We start from the raw sequence: 23,742 nt of genomic DNA on the forward strand, positions 1-23,742 counted from the left end.
AGCTTCTTGTATGAAGAAGGAGGCAGCTGAGTTTGAACCCGGGCTCTGCCACTGTTGTCTGTGTTACCTGGATAAGTTACTTGAATGAGCCTTTGTTTTCTCACATGGAGTCAATACCTGTGATCACCAAACCTGGCCTAACCCTCCCCCTTAACATTTCAATGGGAATATTAGGTATTGGCAAGTCAAAATCTTCCTAAGCAGAAACATTACTAATCTTCAGTGTCCAAGACCGATGTTCATGGGTTCCATTAATACAACTCCTCCTCCTGCTATTGTGTTAAACCTGCTTGGTAGTTCACAAGCTTAAATATGCATTTTCTAACATATTGGAGTTGGTTTTTTAAATATTAAGGATAGCTTAAATTCATGAATATTTGAAAACATTGTAAACGTATAGAATATTTGGTTCTATAATTTTCAGTGATACATTGATCATTGGTAATAACAAAGAAACGGTGATGATGATGTTAGTGTTATGCCAGCACCCAGCTAGAGGACAACTCCCTTAGGTAGGTACTGTTATCATTCCCATTTTTACAGTAGAAGAAATAGCAGTACAGATATTCAGAATGAAAACGTATATTACAAGTCTTAGTTTACTTATACAAATTATTCTAATTAAAATGAGTGGTAGAAGGCTGTTTTACAGGAAGTGCTTGACCTAAATTTGATTTCCAGCTGTTATATATTATGTGACCTTAAGGAATCTACAGATGTTCTTAGTATAGGCTTGGGAAAAAGAAAATGATAATACATTCCCTATACCACAGTATTATTGATAAAACCATGTTAATATTTATGAAAGCACCTTGTAAAATCAATGTACTACTAGAATGTACTCTCCAGTGTTCTAGGAAAAAATAATTATTATAGTTAAGATTTGGAGATTTCCATGAAAAAAAAACACCTATTTTTGTTTTATTTCCATTTCAAAGAAGTTACAAATCATTATTTTGAAGTTTTTATTTAACCCCAAAGTAGAAATTAAAAAGAAGAGTACTGCAATCCATTCTTAAATGGGCTTTTGGCCTTCAAGGATAATACACGCCACTATACTATATCATTTACAAAGCAATTCTTTCTAGTGATTCTCCTAACGGTGAGATAGATAAGGAAGTTGTAATTCTTATGAAATCTTATATCATATATATATATATATATATATATATATATATATACACACACACACACACACACACACACACACACATTCTCTCTCTCTCTCTCTCTCTCTCTCTCTCTCTCTCTCTCTCTCTCTCTCTCTCTCTCTCAGCCCAGTGCATGAAATTAGTGCATGGGGGGCGGACCCTCAGCCCAGCTTGCACCCTCTCAAATCCGGGACTCCTCAGGTGATGTCCAACTGCCCGTTTAGGCCTAATCCCTCTCACAATCCAGGACCACTGGCTCCTAACTGTTCACCTGCTTGCTTGCCTGATTGCCCTAACCATTCTGTCTCCCTGCCTGATTGCCCCTAACCACTCTGCCTTCCTGCCTGCCTGCCTGATCATCCCAAATCATTCTGCCTGCCAGCCTGATCACCCTTAACCACCTCTGCTTTGGCCCCCACCACCATTGCTTTGTCTGGAAAGACTTCTGGAAGATGTCTGGTCTAATTAGTATATTACCCTTTTATTAGTATAGATATATTAATGATTTCAGAGAGGAATAGAGAGGGAAAGAGAGATATTATAGGAACATCAATGGTGAGAGAGTATCATTGATTGGCTGCTTCCTGCACACCCTTACTGGGGATCAAGCCCACAACCCTGGGCATGTGTCCTTGACTGGAATTGAACCAAGGACCCTTTAGTCTGTAGGCTGATGCTCTATCCACTGAGCCAAACCAGCTAGGGCCTCATGAAATCTTGATTTTGAAAGAGATGAAGTTCAGAAAGGTTGTGTTTTGCCCTAGAACCAAGGTAGTAAGCAATAAAATAAGGCCTTGTTCTCCATTTTCTGCTATATTATACAAAAGTCACCAAAATTTAGACCTCATATCTACTTAAAGGTTTTGAGCAATTACTTGAATTAGACTTGTGAAGCTAATGAATAAATAAAAACAAAATATAGCAATATGGTGGTACCCCAATTTTCTTATGTTACAGTTTCCCTAATATGTGGAAAGGTTGGGAACCTCTAGCTATTCCAGTCTTTCTTCACCACTATTTATGCACAAGTAAGCTAGCTGGATTCCTCTCTCTTATACATGCAGACAGAAAGGATTATAAATGATTTGTAAACTTCTATAAATCCAGTATATTTTGGAAATATCTGACATTTAAGTTTCTCATTTAGATTTAAGGATGGTAAAACTTGTAAAAATAGTTTCTCCACTAATGAATGTTCAACATTGGCAAGCTTTCCTGGTTTTGTCATAAACTTGTTGGCTTTTCTTAATGACCCAATTAAGTCCACTTTTTCTCTGCCACAATAGGAGCTAAGAGAGAGACAAATTATTTCAAAATGTCCTCTCCAATGTTCCAGGAGAGTACTTATCTTCTGCCTTCTAAACATGTGGGTTCTATAATCATTGTAGGACAATGTTCAGACTTATGAAGACTTCTTGAGCAAATTTAATATGCAAATATGCAATATTTAAATATTATTTGGAATAATTTACACGTTAAAATGTCTTTACTAGCATGTTATTTAGTTTTGACAAGTAGTTTATTGGTTTGATTTCTCCTACATGAAGTTATAAAACAATACATTTATTTTTAAGAAAAGGTAAACCTAATACAATGTACAGTGCTTCATTTGCGTAATTTAAATGCAAATTTGTATCTCAAACTTTTGTTTAAATATGACATATGGAGTTGTCTTTTAAAACAGCAAAGCTCCTTATAAACTTTGAAATTCAGGGCATAGTAGTACCACTGACAAAGAAAAAGAGATGTTTTATTTTCTGAAGCAAAATATCTGAATAAAAAGAAGCAGATTCTTTGTTCTCCGCATTTTACTGATATAATGTGACTATATAGGTGAACAAGGACAGAAGCAAGGCTTACACCTACATCTCTGGCTGCAAATCCTATACCCTTTCATCAGCTAAACTATTTGCCTTACAATCATTGGCATTTCCTGTAGACACAATGCTAACTTAGAAATATTTGAAAATATTAAGATGTCATTTCTGTTTTTCACTGCTAATTTGATATTCTTATGTAGTGTGTTTTTGCCAGGCAAGTTTTCCAATTAAGTTATTTTGACAGAGTCTATTGTTATTTTAAAAGATATTGACTGAATTAATATCTGATTTTATATATATCACTTAAGCTTACTATCTTTTTCCTTTTTTTTTTAGTTTCAGCATAGAGCCAAACTATGACTTTCTCTATATATACGATGGGCCAGACAGTAATAGCCCACTAATTGGAAGTTTTCAAGACAGCAAGTTGCCAGAGCGGATAGAAAGCAGCTCCAATGCCATGCATTTGGCTTTTCGGAGTGATGGATCTGTGAGTTACACTGGATTTCATTTAGAATATAAAGGTAATTGTGACCATTTGATTTTAGCATCATGGTTTCACTTGTGTGTATTTTCTACAGGAGGATAACTCTGCAGTGGTTATCTGTGCATTTCTCAGTGCAGGCTACCTACAGTTCAGCTCATAAAAGAACTCTGACTTTTCCTATCGATGGGGAGGAAATTAGTATTTCCCTAATTACTACCAAAGGGAATGTATCAGCAAACAAATTAACAATTAGTATACTCTGAGAGTTGGCTGAAACCACAAAATAATAAAATTTAAAAAAACTAGTTTTTTTTTTGCAAGCTGAATATTCTCTTAAATATATTTTATTTAGAGGCTATGATCAGTGATAAAGAGAACAAATTATAGTGATAATTATGTTACACAAAACATCTACAGATATTTAAATATGCCAGTATTCAGAATAGGGGTATTAAATTAGTGATAATTATATTTTAGGATATTTATGTAAGTATTTAAATGAATTAGTATTACAGTGCATATATATATATATATATATATATATATATATATATATATATATTTATACTCTGTGGTTATAAGAACAAATTAGATCTTAGTTGTTTAAAGGTAAAACTTATTTTTCAATAATTGAATCCTTAAAGGACATACTGATAATTCATCTCAAGTTTTTGAGTTCTGAAAATACATATTTTGGCTTGTAACTTACCACTCAGCTTTTTCACTATGAAATATTTTCAATAACTGAAAATTATACAGAATCATAAAATAAACTTCAAAATATATATCATCCAACTTGACAAACCTTAACATAGTTTCATATCTGCTTCAGCTCTATTAATTCTTGTTTTAAGAAACATAATATTGCATTTACAGTTAAACACCTTTTACAGTTGCCATGGAAATAGGTTTGTCTCTTGATGCCTATCAAATAAAGTCAGGATAAATGCTACAGCTTCACATAGCCTGAGATAAGGAAGACTTTTTTAGGGAAAAACTCACAACTCAGCAAGATGCAGATGCTTGAAGTACTCCGGAATGTCATCATTCCTTGGAAATGAATGCCAGGGCCAAGGCATTTGCTCAATATGAAACACGCATTTCTGATGCAAAATATCTGAATGGTTTTATCCCAGTGGGAACATTGAGCCCCCTGTGAGTCCCTCATTTGACAGAGCAAAGTAAGAATATGGTCACATCACAGGGAGAATATACAAGACAGTGGGCACCAGACAGTGAGGATTTGGTGTGCCAGCTATTCATTGGGGCTATCTGCGGATGCTAACTCCTCCAAACCAGAGGGCCCTGGGGAAGTTTAGACCTTGTGATTGTGGGCTAAGGAAGCATTGGCCTTATGGAGGGTTGATCTTGAACATTCTATCAGTCTCATCAATTGGAAGAGGCTCCCCACATCATATTCCAGGGCCCAGCTGCTGACAATTCAGGCAAACCATGGTGAGAGCCCAAGGCCATTTTCACATAACCATATTTTTTTTTCATGACAGTATCTTCCTAATTCTGTGTTTGATGCTTATCTTTTCCATGTATGAAAGCTTATACACATTTTTATATTTTCTACCATGTGCACATCCTTCATCCTATGTCATATTTTTTTCATTTCCATCATGTGCACATCATTGTGAAGAAGTTCCCCTTTACATTGTATTTAAGGTTTATCAATGACAGAGATATGTAAATTTAGTTCATTCATTTCTTTATGCTATTCCATCATATGACTGTATTACAGTTAATTTATGAGTCATTCTGCTAGACACTTAGGTTGTTTCAGTTTTTCACCAAAAGAATTGAATCATGATGAAGTTAAAATTGTTTTATATGCTTTTTTCAATATATGTGTGAGTGTCTTTCTAAAATAAATATATACTAAGAGCGGAATTACTGAGTCGAAGGCTAATCTAAGTCCATAATCAGTCTAAGTCCATATTGCCAAATTACTCTCAGAAGAGGTTAACCAGTTTATCTTGTTAATAGCAGAGAAAGTGTTTCAGAAACTCTGCATATATTTTAAGATATAATTGACCCATGATATCTTATTAATTTTATATGTACAACATAATGATTTGATATATGTATATCTCGTGAAATGATTACCACAATAAGTTTAGGTAGTGTCTATCACTGCACAGTTAACAATGTTTTCTTGGATGAGAACTTTTAAGATCTATTCTCTTAGCAACTTTCAAAAATACATAATGTAGTATTGTTAACTATAGTCACCATGCTGTACATTACATCTCCAGTACTACCTTGTCTTACAACTGGAAGTTTATATCTTTTGATCACCTTTATTTATTTGACCCACCCCGACCCTAAACTTTAGCAACCACCAATCCGTTCTCTGTATCTGTTCTCTGTACTTGCACCAGCACTTATTTCACTAACTCTCAAACATACTAAAATGCAAGCCTATTAAGAGCAAGAACTCTATTTGCTATTATACAATGAGTACCTTAGAATGTTGCCTATGCATAGTAATTGTTTGATAATTATTTAATTGCTAACTTTTCTGTTTTAAATCAAGTCATACTTAGAATCCTAAAACAATAATATTATTGAAATATTAGAAGACTTGAAGATACTATTCTGCCCTGCATGTTGTAAGTGAAAACTTGCCTCTTTAAGAATAGCTAGTTATATCTGCATATTGACAGGCTTCTAAATAAGACCAGTTGTAAAGAAGAGAACAGGAGAGGGGGCGGGAGAGAAGAGGAAAAGAGATCAGGGGGGAAAAGGCAGCAAACAAGGTGGGCAGGGGGGAGGAATAATGGGAGGGAGGGAGGAGAGAGAGAGGAAAGACAGAAAAGAAAGATAGAAGGAAGGAAGGAAGGAAGGAAGGAAGGAAGGAAGGAAGGGAGGGAGGGAGGGAGGGAGGGAGGGAGGAAAGGAAAGGAAAGGAAAGGAAAGGAAAGGAAAGGAAAGGAAAGGAAAGGAAAGGAAAGGAAAGGAAAGGAAAGGAAAGGAAAGGAAAGGAAAGGAAAGGAAAGGAAAGGAAAGGAAAGGAAAGGAAAGGAAAGGAAAGGAAAGGAAAGGAAAGGAAAGGAAAGGAAAGGAAAGGAAAGGAAAGGAAAGGAAAGGAAAGGAAAGGAAAGGAAAGGAAAGGAAAGGAAAGGAAAGGAAAGGAAAGGAAAGGAAAGGAAAGGAAAGGAAAGGAAAGGAAAGGAAAGGAAAGGAAAGGAAAGGAAAGGAAGGAAAAAAGGGAGGGAGAGAGGGAGGGAGGGAGGGAGGGAGGGAGGGAGGGAGGGAGAAAAAGAGAGAGGGAGAGAGGGAGCTTAAGCAAGTCAGTAGAGCTAATACTTTTGTGAAATAATACTTGGTAAATCATTTCTAGAGATCACTATGATAAAAGATATAGAAAGAACATTATAAGCACTACCATGCTCAGGGAAGATGGTGCTAATGGAATACAATATTATTCTCATGGAAACTGGACTTGACCTTACAATTCTTTCTCCACCTTACATTCCAGATAGCCATCACTAAATCCATGCAATGAAGTACTTGAGATAGAATCTATTTGGCATATCTCTGCTAAATGTATGTTTCTTTCTATTACCCAGTTTGTTTCTGTGTCCATTATTTCAAAAACTAAGATTTATGCTGTCATAGGACAATGGCCATAGATGCAAAATTTTAAAAAGAAATATTATTTATTATATACTTACTCTATTCTATGTAGTGATTAGTTCTTTTAATGCATAATCTTTGTCCTTCCAGGAACAGACATAAATGCAACAAAAATATTAAACTAGCAACATTATGAGATACGTACTGCTATCTCTCCTATACAAATGATAAAATTGAGGGTCAAATTGTTAAAATGAGTTACACAAGATGACAACTTATCATTACCATTTTGAGTAAATACAAATACAAATGAGAGTACAGGCAGATAAAAATACATAATCATGTCTTGAACTATAATTCTTTTCAGACCCTACAATTACTTCCCACTATCCTTAGCTACTATACAAACAGCCACTTACACACAATTCTACCATGAGGTCCTTAATTTATTCTTTAGAATCCAGATATTATTTTTTTACAATGTTAGCACTGAGTTTATTTTCCACAAGACTAATTTTTTATTTTTATTTTTTGCCTTTACCAAGTGTTATTATATATCAAGAACATAGTATAATGTCTAGAAGTAATGTGCAATGATCAGACATCTACCAAAGAATACATATTTTTAGTTTAATAGGGATTTGAATAAATGAACTGTTTTAAAGAGATCACAATATTTCTTTTGAGATAACTCCATATGGTTACATCCTCTATCAGAGCATGCATTTACAATAAAAATAAGAATTTAAGACTTATACCTAAAAGGCAGTGCCTACTTTTTAGAGTTAATGTGATCTTTAATAACAAGTAAAGCTTAAAAATCAGAAATTAATATTAAATTTAAACTATAGGATATCCCAAACAATGTATATACACACTATGAATAATTATAAAGTCAGTGTTTATTAAAATACATTTCATTTTCAAAATTGGTCTATCAGTTGTTAAAAGTATATACACATTTTTGGGAGACCCTGTAAATAAATAAATTGCAGATATAAATATATCTTTTTTTTCTTTAGTGCTTCAAGACTATTTTTGTTTTTTAAATAAATCTTTATTGCTGAAAATATTACATATGGCCCCTTCCTCCCCCCGCCCCCGATTTCCCTCTCCCACCACCTTACCCCCCAAGCCTTCACCACCCACTGTCTGTGTCCTTGGAAATAAACAAAGGCAGTATTATTCATAGAAAGCTATTCGCCAGGATTTAAAATATTGTATAAACATAACAATGAGATAAATGAATCCTCTCAAAATGAGGCTATCAATGTAAAACTGTTGCACAGGCAATATTTTAAATTTATTTACCATATTTTCCTCTCCTCAAAAGGTAGGGTGTTTGGATTATAGATTCATTGATATATCACTGAAACTTTTGGAAAAACTTTAACGAAAAAGCAACTTTTCCAAAGATGAATATTAGACTGTTAGGCCTGTCAAGGAGATGAATCCTTTTAAACAGTAATTCCAATCCTTCCCTTTTCCTCAGAGGATTTAACTCAATTTCATGAGGGCCGGCTATAAATGCTAGGCTGCTGTTCTGCCTAAAAATTATGTTGTGTTTTTCTGCTTGTTTAAAGAAAGACTCTATGTGAGGTTTTATTCTTTAAAATAAGCCAACCAGCCCTCCAATAATAAAGCCCCATTCTTAGTGTCCAAATTTACTATTCATCCTGCTGGGGCTTATCTGAAAACAGTGCAATGTGGATATTTATCTGGCAAGAAACATAGTTTATTGGATTGGGAAATAATTTTTATAGTGGAGTCTGAATATAATAGATGGGTGCAAATGGTGTGAGTGTGTGTGTGCGTGTGCATGTGTGTGTGTGTGTGTGTGTGTGTGTGTGTGTGTGTGAACATGCACATGCATGCACCTGCATGGGAGATCAAGATTTTTAGCTTCATATTGAAACTCAGGAATTAGGTTTATTCGACTTGCACATTCCAATACACTTCCTCCCCTTCATACTCCTCATCTCTCTGAGACCTAGTCAACTCAGTTTTCTTAATTTTTAGTTTGCATGTCAGTTCTTCAGGTGAGTTTTTGAATGCCTCCCCTTTTGCATACTCAGCACAATTAACAATTATAAGTATTTAATATAATTCTCGATAGACTCTAAGAGACATAAGAGCTAGAATATATATATATATATATATATATATATATATATATGTTGATTTTTTACAGAGAGAAAAGGAGAGGAATAGAGAGGTAGAAACATCTATCAGAGAGAAACATCGAACAGCTGCCTCCTGCACATCCCCCTAACCCTAACCCTAACCCTGCAACCAAGGTACATGCCCTTGACCAGAATCGAACCTTGGACCCTTCAGTCCACAGGCTGACACTCTATCCACTGAACCAAACTGGTTTCAGCTAGAATATTTTCTGATGCCTACTGCTATGTTTTCTGAGTTGGCTGGGTAGTGGGCTTTTAACTATTTGTTGCAAAGAAAGAAGGAAGAAAGTGGCCTTCTTCATTCCTTTGATTATCTTTTGAAATCATTGAAGTGTTTGGTTCCAACATTTCTTCTTTTTTTGATTTGGTAGAAATCTTACCTAGTTCTCTTCCTAAAACACAAATTTCTCATAATTTTTTTTGTAAATGTCAAAGTAATTTAAACTCTGCAAACTTTTATGAATAGAAAAAATATACTTTTCTGTTGCAATTCATTAGAATTGGACATCTATACATAAAAAGAACCCAAAATGACTGAAGGCTTGACCAAACACCAGAAGTCAGTCCTGCAGTCAGTGCCAAGAGGGCTGCGATCAGGCCGGGACAAAGGCCAGGAGAGAAAAGCAGGGCCTGATCGCAGCCCTCATGGCATTCAGTGCTGGGTCGGCATGGCAGAAGTCAGTCTTGCAGTTAGTGAACATAGGTTCAATTCATATAAGTGAACATAGGGTCAATTAATACCTTTTCAAGAGGAGTTGAGAATATAAAGTACAGTGCAGAGCAATTACTTATATTGCTTCCACATAAAACTCTTTTCAACTAAGATATTTTCCTTTAAGATATTTTATTTGTAAAGATACAAATAAAAATGTATCTTTATTGTTGCAAGTATTACAGATGTCCCTTTGTTTTTTGTTTGTTTTGTTTGTTTGTTTGTTTGTTTCCCATTGATCTCCTCCACTCTGCATCCAGCCCTTCCAAGGACTTCATCAGACTATCATCTGTGCCCATGGGCTATTCCTATCTAATACATAAAAATCTAGAAAGATTTTGAGAAAATAAAATAAAATATATGCCTGGTTCATGATCTGAAGTTGCTGCATGAATACTGGATACAGGCTTGAAACCAAAACACAACTCATGAGATAACAAGTTAGTCATTGTAACATAACAAAAGGTTCCTTTCACTAAAGAGATAAGATGGTTCCCAATACGTATACACATAACAGAACAGTGTGGGGGTTCAGAATAAGCCTCACCAGGATGTGTCTCAGTGGTATGCAGATTTTTGTGCTAAGGGCAATTTTAGCTTCGTGCACAAAAGAAAATTCTGCCCCTTCCTTTAACTATCTAAAAAAATTGAATTAGAGGCCTTGCCCAAATAAGACATTATCCTGTATCATTAAAGGCTAATGTGCAAATTGACCAAACAGCAGAACTGGTCGCTATGACACGCATTGACCACCAGGGGGGCCGATGCTCAATGCAGGAGCCATCCCCTGGTGGTCAGTGTGCTCTCACAGGGTCCATGGCTGGCTAGCACAGCAGGGTGGTGGGAGCCTCTTTTACTGTGAGAGGGTGAAGTCCAGGCTGAGGGACCCCCCCTACTCCAAGTGCATGAATTTCATGCACCAGGCCTCTAGTATTAATATAATTTTTGCAATAGTCAAACACCAGGGCATTGTTGAATTAGATTCCAATGATGTCATGGTTTATATCCAGAGTTGTGCCTACCTTCTGACTTCCCATTAACTAAGATAAACTCTAATATAAAAAAAAATCATACTTGTTATGCTGAATTTGTGATGGTCCTTACATTACACATTTCTCTTTATTTCTTAAGTAAATTATTATAATAATAAAATGGAAAGATTAAGGCATTACCAGAAAATTTAACAACCAAGTGTTGTAGCGCCTATTCTCAAACTGTGAGAACTAGCATATTTTTTTTCTACACATTTTCCTCTTCAGTTCACTATCTGGGTGCACAGAAAACAGTTCCTTTGTTGTGACTGAACTGAAGTTTTACAATTGCCTGGTACTGTTAGCTTTGAAAGTGTTTGGCTTTGATATAGTTTCTCTGTCTAAAAAGACATTGGCTTGGGTATATAAAGATTTTGTTGCTATTTATAATGGGCAGACCTCCGATGGGAATGTGGGAATAATAAAGCAGGTAGGTTAAGAAATATTTTCAAGACAGAAAAATAGCGTCTTTTACTTTCCTCTTGGTGGTGAAATGAACTGAGCTCAGCATAGACAGGAGTAACATGGAATAAGTGCACATTAATAAAGGAATATTAAATAAGGAAATAAGCCCTGCCTCTTTCTATAATGAAATCTAAAACCCCCTATGTTTGACTGTATGTATTAGACAATAATTTTAGTGCAAAAAACAGTGAAGAATTTTATTCTCTTATCAATTGATATAACTTCACAAAATGTGAAATATGGTTAAAGGCTGCTTTATACTTTGAGCACTCAGAGGCTGAAAGGGTGCTGGTGTCTTCCTTTCTATTTAGTGCTAGTAATGAAGAAATCTTAAAGGTTGCATAGGAAACAGTATTGTAAAGCAGCTCATTTTACATCCACGTTGTTTTACAGCAAAACTCCGAGAGTCCTGCTTTGATCCAGGCAATATAATGAATGGCACCAGACTTGGGATGGATTATAAATTAGGGTCAACAGTCACCTATTACTGCGATGCTGGTTATGTCCTTCAAGGTTATTCAACACTCACCTGTATCATGGGAGATGATGGAAGACCTGGCTGGAATAGAGCCTTACCAAGCTGTCATGGTAAGAAATATCTCTATTTCTCATAATTATTATTAGAAAGAATCAATAAATGTTTAAAGTCAGTTCTGTACTTTAAAAAAAAAAAAATCAACCACTTAACATACAACCTACAAGTGTGGAATAGGAATGCAGAGATTTTCATCAAAGATTTTTAAATTGGATTCAGTAAAGACATGGTTTTGGAAAGGGTTTATATTCCCAGGTGTGTCTAAAGCAATGCATATGTTGTGGTAAGCAAGCTAACTGAGTGCAGCAATAGGACCTGTTCTGTTCATTTGTATTCGGGACTTAGAGGATTGCCTGAAATCATTAGGTACCTCGGAAATACTGGCCAAGTAAATAAGGAACACACACAATAAAACTGATATTTCAACAGAAGTAGATAAATGCAATAACTTAGTGTCATTTTTGTGGTAAGTCTTTATAGAAATAGAAACATATAAAATATATATATCTAAGAATTAGGTTGTCTAAAAACAAAAAACAAATCAGAGCTGCATAGGCAGCTTCAGTAGCACAAGGAAAACCCAAAGGCATGGAAGGATGGAGAAGGACCTAAAACTGGTTTCAGTGACATAATATCAGGTATGAGATTGCCAGATGTGCTCTCACAGAGTTTGTGAAAGACCAGGGTACCAGAATCGTGTTGACAAAGTATCAGACAATGATCATAGCCAAGAGAAGACTTCTGATACTAGAAAATCTTAGGAAAATATAGTTTAGGGGCAAAAACATAATATTTTTGAGATTAAGGCAATTACTGATCAGAGAGGCACCTGAAACAGATGCTACCTTCATTTGGGGAGTGCAATTTGCTAAGCAGTTGGCTGTAATAAATAAACAGCTCTTTGGGAATGGTTTTGAAGAGATCATTCAGTGAGCACAAGAGGGGAAACTGTGAAAGTCCCAGGTAACAAAGGAGCAGATTTTGATGATGGTGATTCAGAATTTTATAAATATATTTCTGGATAAATTCCTAAAGTATTTTCCAAAACAAAGATCAGTTCAACACTTTATGGAACTGGTGACTTGTGGCCTTTCCAAAAATCCAGATCTTAGTGTTAAGCAGAAAGTCAAACACAGAGTGGTTTAGAAATTATTTTAATGAAAACCAGACATTCTATATAATAAAATGCTAATATGCAAATCAACCAGACAGCAGAATGACCCATTGCTGTGACATGCACTGACCACCAGGGGTCAGATGCTCATTGCTGGAGCTGCCCCCTCGTGGTGAGTGCACTCCCACAAGGGGATCTCCACCAGAAGTCAGTCTCAGGGCTGGCTAGTGCAGTGGGTGGCAGAAGTCTCTCCTGCCTCCATGGAAGCACTAAGGATATCTGACTGCCAGGTTAGGCCTGCTCCTATAAGGGCCTCGGACTGTGAGAGAGAGCACAGGTTGGCTGAGGAACCCCCGCCCCACGCAAGTGCATGATTTTTCATGCACTGGACCTCTAGTCTTAAAATGACAGAGAGCTCTATTGCAGACCATGGGGATTTTTAGTTCAAGCTGTTGGAGGTATTATAGCTAAATAAAATCATTATATTAGAAAAAATAATATTGCACATTCAAAAATCATGTTTGTATGTAACTATATTTATGAGGATAGAAACACAGTGGGGAGAAAAGTCAGCAAGGAGAGAGATACAATGAAATCACTGTGGAAAGTTATCACAGACTCTTCAGATGAGTGATTCTGATTTGTTGTGCAAAATTGACCATGGAGATGACCTCATCTAGGGCCGACTTTCCAAACTATAGGTCACTACCATGAGTCATAAAATTAATCCACTGGGTCATGGCTAGCATTTTTACAAATGACATAAAGTTTTAGTATAATAAAACAAAAAAAATTAAAAGAAGAGAAAAATACTATAATCAAAAGAACGCAGTAAGAATAAATAATAATATTTGTGGAGCTGTTTTTGGTTATGTACAGAGATAAATAAAATGCAATAAATATACATATGTGTGTGTCTTTATGTAAGTGTTCATGTGTTCATTGGTATAAAGTATATTTCTTACTGTGAACAACACAGATCTGATGGTTAAAAATATGATTTTTTTTTTTTGTGTCTAATACATGTGGTAATTTTTCCTATTTGTGTAATATTCATATATTAGAATTATATGTGTGTGATTCTAACATACACAAGTTATTTAGCTACTCTATACTTATTGTCTCTAAATAAACAATAGGGAAAACTTAAAAATTTTTACTTCAAAATGCTCTTATAAGCAATAAAGAAAAGGTAGATATCTACTAAATGGTCATTCAGTTATTGACTTGAATTGATGATTTCATCTATCAGAAATTGAAGAGAATAAAAAGTAAATTACTTTGGATTTAATTCTCACAAAGCAAAAAAAAAAAAAATCACTATATGACATGGAAGTTAATAGGAAATTTAAGAAAAAGAGTGAGTATATTGTGGTATAATTTAGAGTTATTCAGAAGGGAAATCAGTTTAAGCCAGAAAAATATTCTAAAGCACTTTTCAAAATATATTATCAGTGATCATTAAGAAACTTTGGGAGCCAGCCAAAAAATAACTAAAAATTCTGATGGAGAAAACTCAAAGGATACAGAAAATAATAGATAAAAGTATTTAGGTGTTAAGAAAAGGCATACATTATTAAAGAGATGGCTTTCATTGATTTAGGTAAGAAAGAAAAGAGTACTAGAGTTTAGCATGCATTCACTAAGTATATACATGCCTAAAATAATCCTATTCTTTTTGAATAGTGTTTTTTATTTTTATTGATAGGTCATACCAATGCCAATTTCAGCATGGAATATGCCATAGCATATACAAATAAATTCCTCTGAACAAAAAATATTTTATGGGCTCAATTATAGCCCAAATTATATTAATAAAAGGGTAATATGCTAATTAGTGCAGACATCTTCCAAATGTCCATTTGGATGTCCATCCGGACAAAGCCACAGCAGCTGTGAGGCCCAGGTCTCAGGCAGCCTTGGGCTCAGTCTACTCATCTCCCACAGAGGGAGGCCAGACTTCAGCCTAGGCCCACTCCCTGTCAGTAGGACATGCCCTGAGGGCTTCCAGATTGTGAGAGGGAGCAGGCTGGGTTGAGCCCCTCCCCCCCCCCCCCCCCCCAGTGCACGAATTTTGTACACTAGGCCTCTAGTTAAGTGTATTATGCAATGTTGGTTGAATAATAATATCTATAGACATTGTAGAAGGAAGAATAGATGTTCATTCAAATTCTCTCACTGTACCTATGGCCTGAGGCAGGCTGAGTCTTGATTTTTAAATCTCTAAAACTTGATAGTAGTTTTACTTTAGTAAGTTATTGTAAAGACTCAATTAACACAACACATACTGAAGACCTAGTAAAATTTCAATAAGAAGCATTTCACTAGAAAACATGCATTGCATGTTATATTTTAGTTGAACTAGTATATTTTTGTCATTTTCATATTAATAAAATGTAAGTTATTAATGTCATTGTATGGCTACATATTCACCTCTTCCTGAAAGTAGTGTAGGAGTTCAGTATTTTTATATTTCTTAAAGGAAAACATTTTATCAATTAAGAGGATATCACTTGACTTTTAACCACAATGAATGCCAAGGTATTATAGAAAACAAAGTTATTCAATGTGTGTTTTAAGCCATTAAAGCAAAACTAAGATACATTTATGTTAAAAATATAACCACAACTGTTCATTTCTAGTATATTTGAAGAAGAAAAATCCATGTTTTAAAATTAGATATGGTAAGCTCTAAAAACTGACTTTAAAATAAGAAAAAGCCTGGGTCAACTCTGTAATTTTGTTCAGTTTATTTATTTTGCATATCTAAGTGAAATAATATTGTGTAAATTGAAGGTTGTTAGGAAATTATATAAAATAACTTATTTAAACCATTTGGTCCTGTCATTGTTAATGTTACACAGCAAGGGGAGGTTAATACATTTTAGAGTGTTGTTTTTATTTTTCTGTTTAATTAGTATAAGACATATTGATTTGTTGTCCTTCATAGTTATTGCATAGAAATCCAAAATACACATGACTGGCTGACTTTTATTTGTTGATTTAATAGTTTAAGAGTCAAAATTAGTGTATAAAGCATGTGCATTAGAGCAAGAGGGTTTGTTTATAAGAATATATTATTTTTAATTAAGGTAAAATTTGTATTTTTCACTAAAGTAAAATATGCATATGTGCTATAACTAAAATACAATACGAATAGCTTACCATTTAAAGCAATGGCCATCTCCTCTATTCTCTTATTCTTTGAATGCGTCTTCTAATAAGATCTATTTCTAATTGCTCTGATGGGCCAATCTGTGGCCCTGCATAACATATGAAGCTCCGTTTCTTGATTCACCAACTCTAGATAATATTTACTGATTTCCAGAAATAAGAGATAAAGAGTTATGTCACATCCACAGCCCCTCTCTTCAGTGTTCCAGATATGTATTACTTTTGGCTTTTCTAATAACTGCCGTTGCCACATGTTAATTTGCTTATACTGCTATCTCTAACTTCATCAATGTTTGAGTGTTGGGTGGCTACTCTCTGCTGTCTTTGATGCCAAGTTTCTTGGAGATTTTGACTGACTGATAGACTTTACTTTAGAAGTCATAAGGAGGGACTATTGGACTGTGATTAGCAAATGCCAAAATAAGGAAATAAAGTTTTTATTTTTATATAAAAATTGACATGACCATACTTTGCAAACTCTTTAAATACAACCATACATATTTTCTTTTTTGTATAATATTGCCTTAGTGTCACCTTAGTCTCTCAACATAAACTTACTAAGTCTTGGGATATATATTATTTTTTAGCATGAAACATGTTAATTTATACAAGGAGGCTCTAAGTAAGTATTTTTTTTAACCTGAATTGAACCATTAGAATGCACCAAGGTTTTCTATTTTAGAGTATAGATTTTTATCACTTTTAAGGATTAAGTATACATTTGAAATCTTAAGAAAATCTTTTTAAAAGCTTATGTTGGACACTGGGAGATTATTTTCTTCAGAAGTAGATCCAAAATGATATTATCCTGTGCTAAATCCTGCCCAGAGATGAGAAACCCTGCAGATTATCTCATGAGACTGTCACATACATTAAATGATAGCAGAACAGGATATATATATACACACACACATATACCTGAAATTCCCTTTGGATATAAAAACGAGTTTAGAAAATGATTTCTCCCCTTGTTATTTTTCATATTTTGAAAAGCATCTGTTGAAACAAAATTATCTTATATCATTCTTATCCATAATCTGATTCAATATTAGGTAAAAGTAATAAAATAAAAACAGTGACTGATTTATATTTTCCCCTTAAAATTCATCATTTGATTTATTTCACCTAATGGCATTGGAGTTGTTTATACAAACACATCTCTACCCTGATTGAGGCCGCTAGCTAGCTATCTCTCATCTCTTATCCTGTTTCCCAACTGGTTCCTTCCCTTCCCTGCCTCTCCAGCCTCTTCTGAACACAGCAGCATAGTCTTAAAAGCACATGTAAGATTGTATCACATATTTGCTCAAAATCTACCAGTGGTTTCCTAAATCTGAATAAATGCCAAAAGTCTTATAATGTCTTACTTAATCTTCTTCTATGCTCCTTACCTCTCTGCTATTCTCCCTCTCTACCACACAGCTGAGCCACACTGGCCTCCTTCATGTTTCTTCAAAGCACTGTTCACATTTCTGCATCAGGGCTTTTGCATTTGCTGGCATTTCCATCTGAATGCCATTTCCCCAGCTCTCTGACTGGCTAGCCCTCTGATTTCCTTTAGCCATACGATTGCTTTTCTTCTTAGTAGGAAAAAAAAAAATCTTCTATTTATCCTCCTCCTACCACATAAAGCTCAAGAATGGAGTCATATGTACATGTTTAAAAACTGAAACAATTTATCCTGGGTAAAGATATCTCTTATGTGTGCAAAAACCTTAGTTATTTTAAGGCCTTAGAACTTTGAAAGGTAAAAACCATTGACCTTGGTCACAATAATAATCATTTTTAATTGAAGTAAAATTGACATGTAACATCATATTAGTGTATTCAGGTGAATAACATAATGATTTGATATTTGTGTATATTAACAAATGATCACCACAATAAGTATAGTTAATAACCATCACCACACATAGTTACAAAAATATGTTTTTCTTGTGATGAGGACTTTTAAGATCTGCTCCCTACCAACTTTCAACTATGAATATTATTAACTATAGTCATCATGTGATACATTACAGCCCTGTGACTTACTTATTTCATAACTGGACTAATGCAATATACTTGATCTTTTCCATTTCCATAGCATATGGCAATGGGGAATATCAAGTATATTGCATATGCAGTGAGCATTCAAATGATAATTATAATAATAAGATCCTAAGAATATATGTATTTAGACCGTTAAATGATTACTAGTGTGGAAGAAATAGCATCATTCATTATTTTCTTAGGCTTTCAAAAGTACCAGTTATCAGCCTGATCCTGCACTAGCAGGGATAAAAACATGAATTCACTATGGTCCGTTCCTATAGAGAGCTACAATCTGATGAGATTCAGACAGATAAGGCCCATTGCTAGAAATAAAGCAAAGTACTATGAGCACAGCATGGTGGTGCATCTGACCTAGTTACAGAGAGAGAGCAGGGAGGGTCTTCCCGATAAAAGTGATGCATGAACTGAATCTTAAAATTAGAAATAAGAAGGAATCAGGGAAGTTAAAGATAAGAGGGGGTGGTGTGTTTAACCCGTAAGGTTCAGCATAGGTGAACATACAGTAAAAAGAGTAAACAGGGCATTTTGGATAGAAATTAAAGATGCTCAGAAGGGGAAGCACACAGAAGGAATGATGAGAGGTAATAGCTTGCCTGTATTGAGCACAATATGAAGTTTTATACCCGTATCATTTTACACCTCACCACAACTCCATGACTTAGGGAGTACTCATATTCTCCTTTTACAGATGAGGAGACCAAGACACACAAAGCGGTTCAGTCTCTTGCTCAAAGTCACACTTGCCTAACAGTCTTGTTTTGGAGTCCATGCTCTTACTCACTTTCCTATGGGTAGGCTGGTTAATTCTTCATGACCTGTATTGATCTTTTTATCTCTGTAGGGCCTAAGGGTACCTGGCATATTTTAGTTGGTTAGATGTTTCAAGAAAGAATGCAGTTGTGAGACACCAAGATGGAGTTGTGAGACTGAGCCTGAAATCTCCCTCCAGGCTACGTGTCAGAATTAAGGGAAGGTAAATCCCTACTGATAACAGATAAAAGCATTTATCTAAAGTGCATTTTTTCCATTTTATTTGAATCAACTTTGCACAGAATACAAATGCCTTAATAGATATAGTCAGTGTTAACTCAGTTCTTTGGAAAATCTGCAACTTATTCTTTTTTATAATCCTCACCTGAGGCTGTTTTTCCATTGGTTTTTAGAGAGTGGAAAGGAGGGGGAGAGAGGAACATAGATGTGAGAGAGAGACATCACTTGGTTGTCTCTGGCACATGCCCCAACCATGTCCAGGGATGAAGTCTGCAACCAAGGTGCCCTTGACTGGAATCTAACCCAGGACCCTTCAGTCCAAGGGCCAATGCTCTATCCACTGAGCAAAACCATCCAGGGCTGGAGCTTATTTATTTTTTAAAAAAATATATATTTTATTGATTTTTTTACAGAGAGGAAAAGAGGGAGATAGAGAGTTAGAAACATCAATGAAAGAGAATCATCGATCAGCTGCCTCTTGCACACCCCCTACTGGGGATGTGCCTGCAACCAAGGTACATGCCCTTGACCGGAATCGAACCTGGGACCTTTCAGTCTGCAGGCCCGACGCTCTATCCACTGAGCCAAACCGGTTTCGGCTGGAGCTTATTTTTAATAACTGTTTTATTCATGCTAACCTAAGTCTTCGATTCTGAGGATGGAAATTAAAAGACTAAAGAAACTCAATCACTGATGAACCATAAGCTTGTCCAAAGTGCATAAACTTGAATATGTTACTATTAGACATCAAGTAGTTATCTGACATCATTCTTTGTTCAACTGCCAACTAATTATATAAGGAATGATAAAAACTTTTTTAAAAACTCCCTCTTATCCTATCAAATGAAGAGAAAACTTTGAAACAAACAATAAAATAAAACATTTATTTTGTAATTATAGCTTTCCAACTTTATAGTTATCTCTCATTAGAAACCTCATGTGGCCTACTTTTAATTAAATCATATTGTTAGACGCTGTGAATAAATAAATAGCTGAACTTTTATTCCAGATCTTCTGCTTAAATAGATTATCTTTCCTTAGATTAATTCCTTATTTCAACTGTCCTTGAAGTATATACATTTTTGAGGCGTGAAAAGAAGTCTGGAGTCCCATTTCATTATACATGTACATAGAGATTATCTAGTGTAATATACTGAAGTATTAGAATGTTATCTCATTTAAATATATGATATCAATAAAGCATGTAGATGAAAGATTTATAAAACAAAGACAGTGGTAAATTATTTCTGAGTATCATCAAATATCTGCCTTTCATCAGCTACACATAGGAATTTTGTTCATAGACAAAAATATACAGATTATGTATGAGAACCATGTTATACAAAGAAGTGAAATGTATTTTGTATTGAAACAAGTTATGGTAGTATTGGGAGAAGACCGAAGCATATTTCATTTTCATAGGATGGGAGGAAGGTATTATTTAAAAGGAAATGGAAAGAGGTAGACAAATGTTACTGAGCACCTACTTTTTCCAGGCACTCTTACGTACATTAGCACTGCAGTTGGCCGCCTGCCTGCTAGTCTAGAGTATCATTAACATTGTTATAAATCCACCCCCACTGCTGTGGATTCTGGAGCACACTGTGTGAAATTTCCCACGGAAAAAAGCAACTTGATTTGCAAATCAATGGCTGTAATTCACAGAATATTTTCTTGTGACCACTGATTTCGAGCTCATATTTAAATCATTTTTGTTTCCCCTGCCTTTGGCATCTCAATGGCTACTCCATATCTCCAGAGGGGTGGTCACAAGGATGGGTAGCTTCTCATTGTACTAAGATGTCTCCATTCTCTGCTATCAGGAACTCTATTTTTAAGTCAGACTTTAAACATAACTTCCAGATGTGCTGCCAGGATTTGCAGAGAAACAGAAAATAGTTTATTTATACAGAAAGTTGAGTCAACACCATGGCCAGGTGGCTTAGTTGGTTAGAGCTTCATTGGACACTCAAAGGTTGTGGGGTGATTACTAATCAGGGTACATACCTAAATTGTGGATTTGATCGCAGTAGGGCCGTGTATGGGAGGCAACCAAATGATGTTTCTCTCTCACATAGATGTCTCTCTTTCTCTCTTTTGCTCCTCTTCCTCTCTCTCTAAAACAATTTTAAGAAAGCATGTCCTCAGGTGAGGATTGAAGAAAAAAAGTTGAAAAAAATCAAGTTAAATTAATCCAGTGATTCTTTCCTTATCTATAATAATAAAAACATAATATGTTAATTAGACCAGAGAGCCAAATGTCCTTTCAGACATCCTTCTGTAAAAGATGTTGGTGGCTGCAAGGGCCAAGGGTAGGCAGCCACAACAGCAGTGGTGGGGTGATTGGGGTGGCACCTTCCCTGATAGACCTGGTCACCTCCCATGGGGAGCAGGCCTAAGCCATCAGTAGGACATCCCCTGAGGACTCCCAGACTGAAAGAAGGGGTAGACCTGGCTGAAGGACTCCCCTTCCCCACACACACACACATAACATTAAACCATGGTGTGGTTTAAATTGTATTACGGAATGGTATTAAGTTAATAAGACAAGATATGTACATTTATAATGATATGGGACTCCAGACTGGATCTATAGAGGGCCAAATCTCCACTTTCATTAGGAAAACAAAAATCCTACGAACAGAGGTCATTTTACAAAACCTTAAAGAGAAAGAAAGCACTTTTATTATCGAATAAGCATATCCAGAATACAATACACATTGTACTCAGTTTGTGAAACACACTAAAAAGACCACACAGAATCTCATGCAAATGTATACATTTTTAAAAAAACCAAATAACACTATATCCTTGAAAGACCAGTTGATGCACCTTGTCTCTTGAATATATTGTAAAGAACCATGAGTTTATCTAAGAAGTATGTGTTTATATTTCCAAAGGCCAGAAAGCCAGCAGCCTTAGACTGTAAATTAAAAGGTTTGCTCCATTATATTTCTGAGGAGACACTCTGCAAGAGGAGAGGGGAAGTTGCTGTTTTCTCCCTTTCATTAAATGCAGAAAAATTTCATTTTACTAGAACATTTACCCTGCAACCAGTGAGCCATTCACTCCAAGTTTCCTAATGGATATATATGCATTCAAGAAGACAATATAGAACATCTCTCTGTGCAACTAGGAATCTGGCTCCAAGTCCCAAAACAGGAATCTAGTTAATTACATTGAAACACATGGGAGAGTTAGTGAGTAACTATGAACCATATTTAGGCTATAGTTCTAAATAGCGTTAAGCTTAAGCCAACCCTATAACTGGGCATTTCTCCCCAAGTTCCAAATCTGAGTTTAGAAAAGAGCAGGAAAGAAAGAACCCTCCAATAAAACTAGTATTTTTTTCAGATCCCTTTAGGCCAAAGCAACAATCTGTGAGGCAAGCTCCCTTAAGGAAAAGAGTAGATGACACTAATTAGCACAGGGTTTCTGTGTGTGTGAGTGTGTGTGTGTGTGTGTGTGTGTGTGTGTGTGCTGTCTTATGAACCAAATAGACCTTAGAACCATATTTTTAAGTGTATAAAATAAAATACATATACTTGAAAGAAATTAATTACAAAATACTTAAAATCTATAATAAAAAAACACTGATGTAATAATATGTTGCTTCTTAATCAATGCCTTAATTAAAAGTTATATCATCAGGTCTAAGAACTACTATAATTTTTAGTAGTGATGAGCATAAATATTTTGAGGCATCTGCATCATTTATAATGTAATATAAAAATATCTGTGATTTCTATTGGTGGCAAAGTCCCAGTTACTTTTAATTCTGTTATGTTTTGTCGCCTACATTTGAAATTAAGGAAATGCTAAAATCCTGCTAGAAAAAAATTCAGTTAGAATCTAGTAAAAATGTAGACATTCCCTCTCCTCCCCCAACCATCTAAAATTCATGGAACAGGAAAAGAACCCCTGAAGAATACAGACAAGAAGAAGATGGGCAAGGTTCTCCACCTTTTTGTGAATATTTTCAGCTCTTTTTTCTCCCTGGACTTGTAAAGAATAGAGTCCACAAAAGTAGAGGACTGACCATGAGTGAACAGTTGGGCACCCCTTGAGAAAGTAGCTGAATTGAAGTTGTAGGTTCCTCTTGCTTTGGGATAGAGAATTCTGCTCTTCAGCCCTAGGAAAAATTAAGAGAGGAAAATAAAAACCATGAGACAATGCCCTGGGTAGGGTAATAAAAGGTACCTCTAAGGGTCTCAAAAGAAGAATTTGGCAAAAACTCCAGGGATGTTTCTCCTGCCCTTTCACTACCCTTCATGTTCCTTCCTGAGATTTATGAGGTCAGGTCCTCTTTCTAAGACCTTTATGAAAGCCTCATTGTGTCGCCTCCAGATGAATCTGGATGAGGTCAGGAGTTTCTTAATTCATTTTTACCTAAGCTCACCTCATATATCAGATCTAACAGACACTTCCTGTTCTAGTTCG

General features: G+C 35.4%; 1 protein-coding gene across 2 annotated transcripts in view; it reads left to right on the forward strand.

Moving 5' to 3' along the window:
- Positions 1-23,742, forward strand: part of CSMD3 (CUB and Sushi multiple domains 3) — a 771,720-nt gene that overhangs the window by 556,769 nt on the left and 191,209 nt on the right. For both annotated transcript variants that reach the window (XM_084864313.1, XM_084864314.1), the window contains 2 exons: positions 3,308-3,495; positions 11,828-12,022. In XM_084864313.1, coding sequence (XP_084720439.1) covers positions 3,308-3,495; positions 11,828-12,022 — 383 coding nt within the window. The remainder of the gene's footprint in view (positions 1-3,307; positions 3,496-11,827; positions 12,023-23,742) is intronic.

Source organism: Pipistrellus hanaki (genome assembly GCF_964339955.1).
Source record: "Pipistrellus hanaki genome assembly, chromosome: 17".
In the NCBI taxonomy this organism is placed as follows: domain Eukaryota; kingdom Metazoa; phylum Chordata; class Mammalia; order Chiroptera; family Vespertilionidae; genus Pipistrellus; species Pipistrellus hanaki.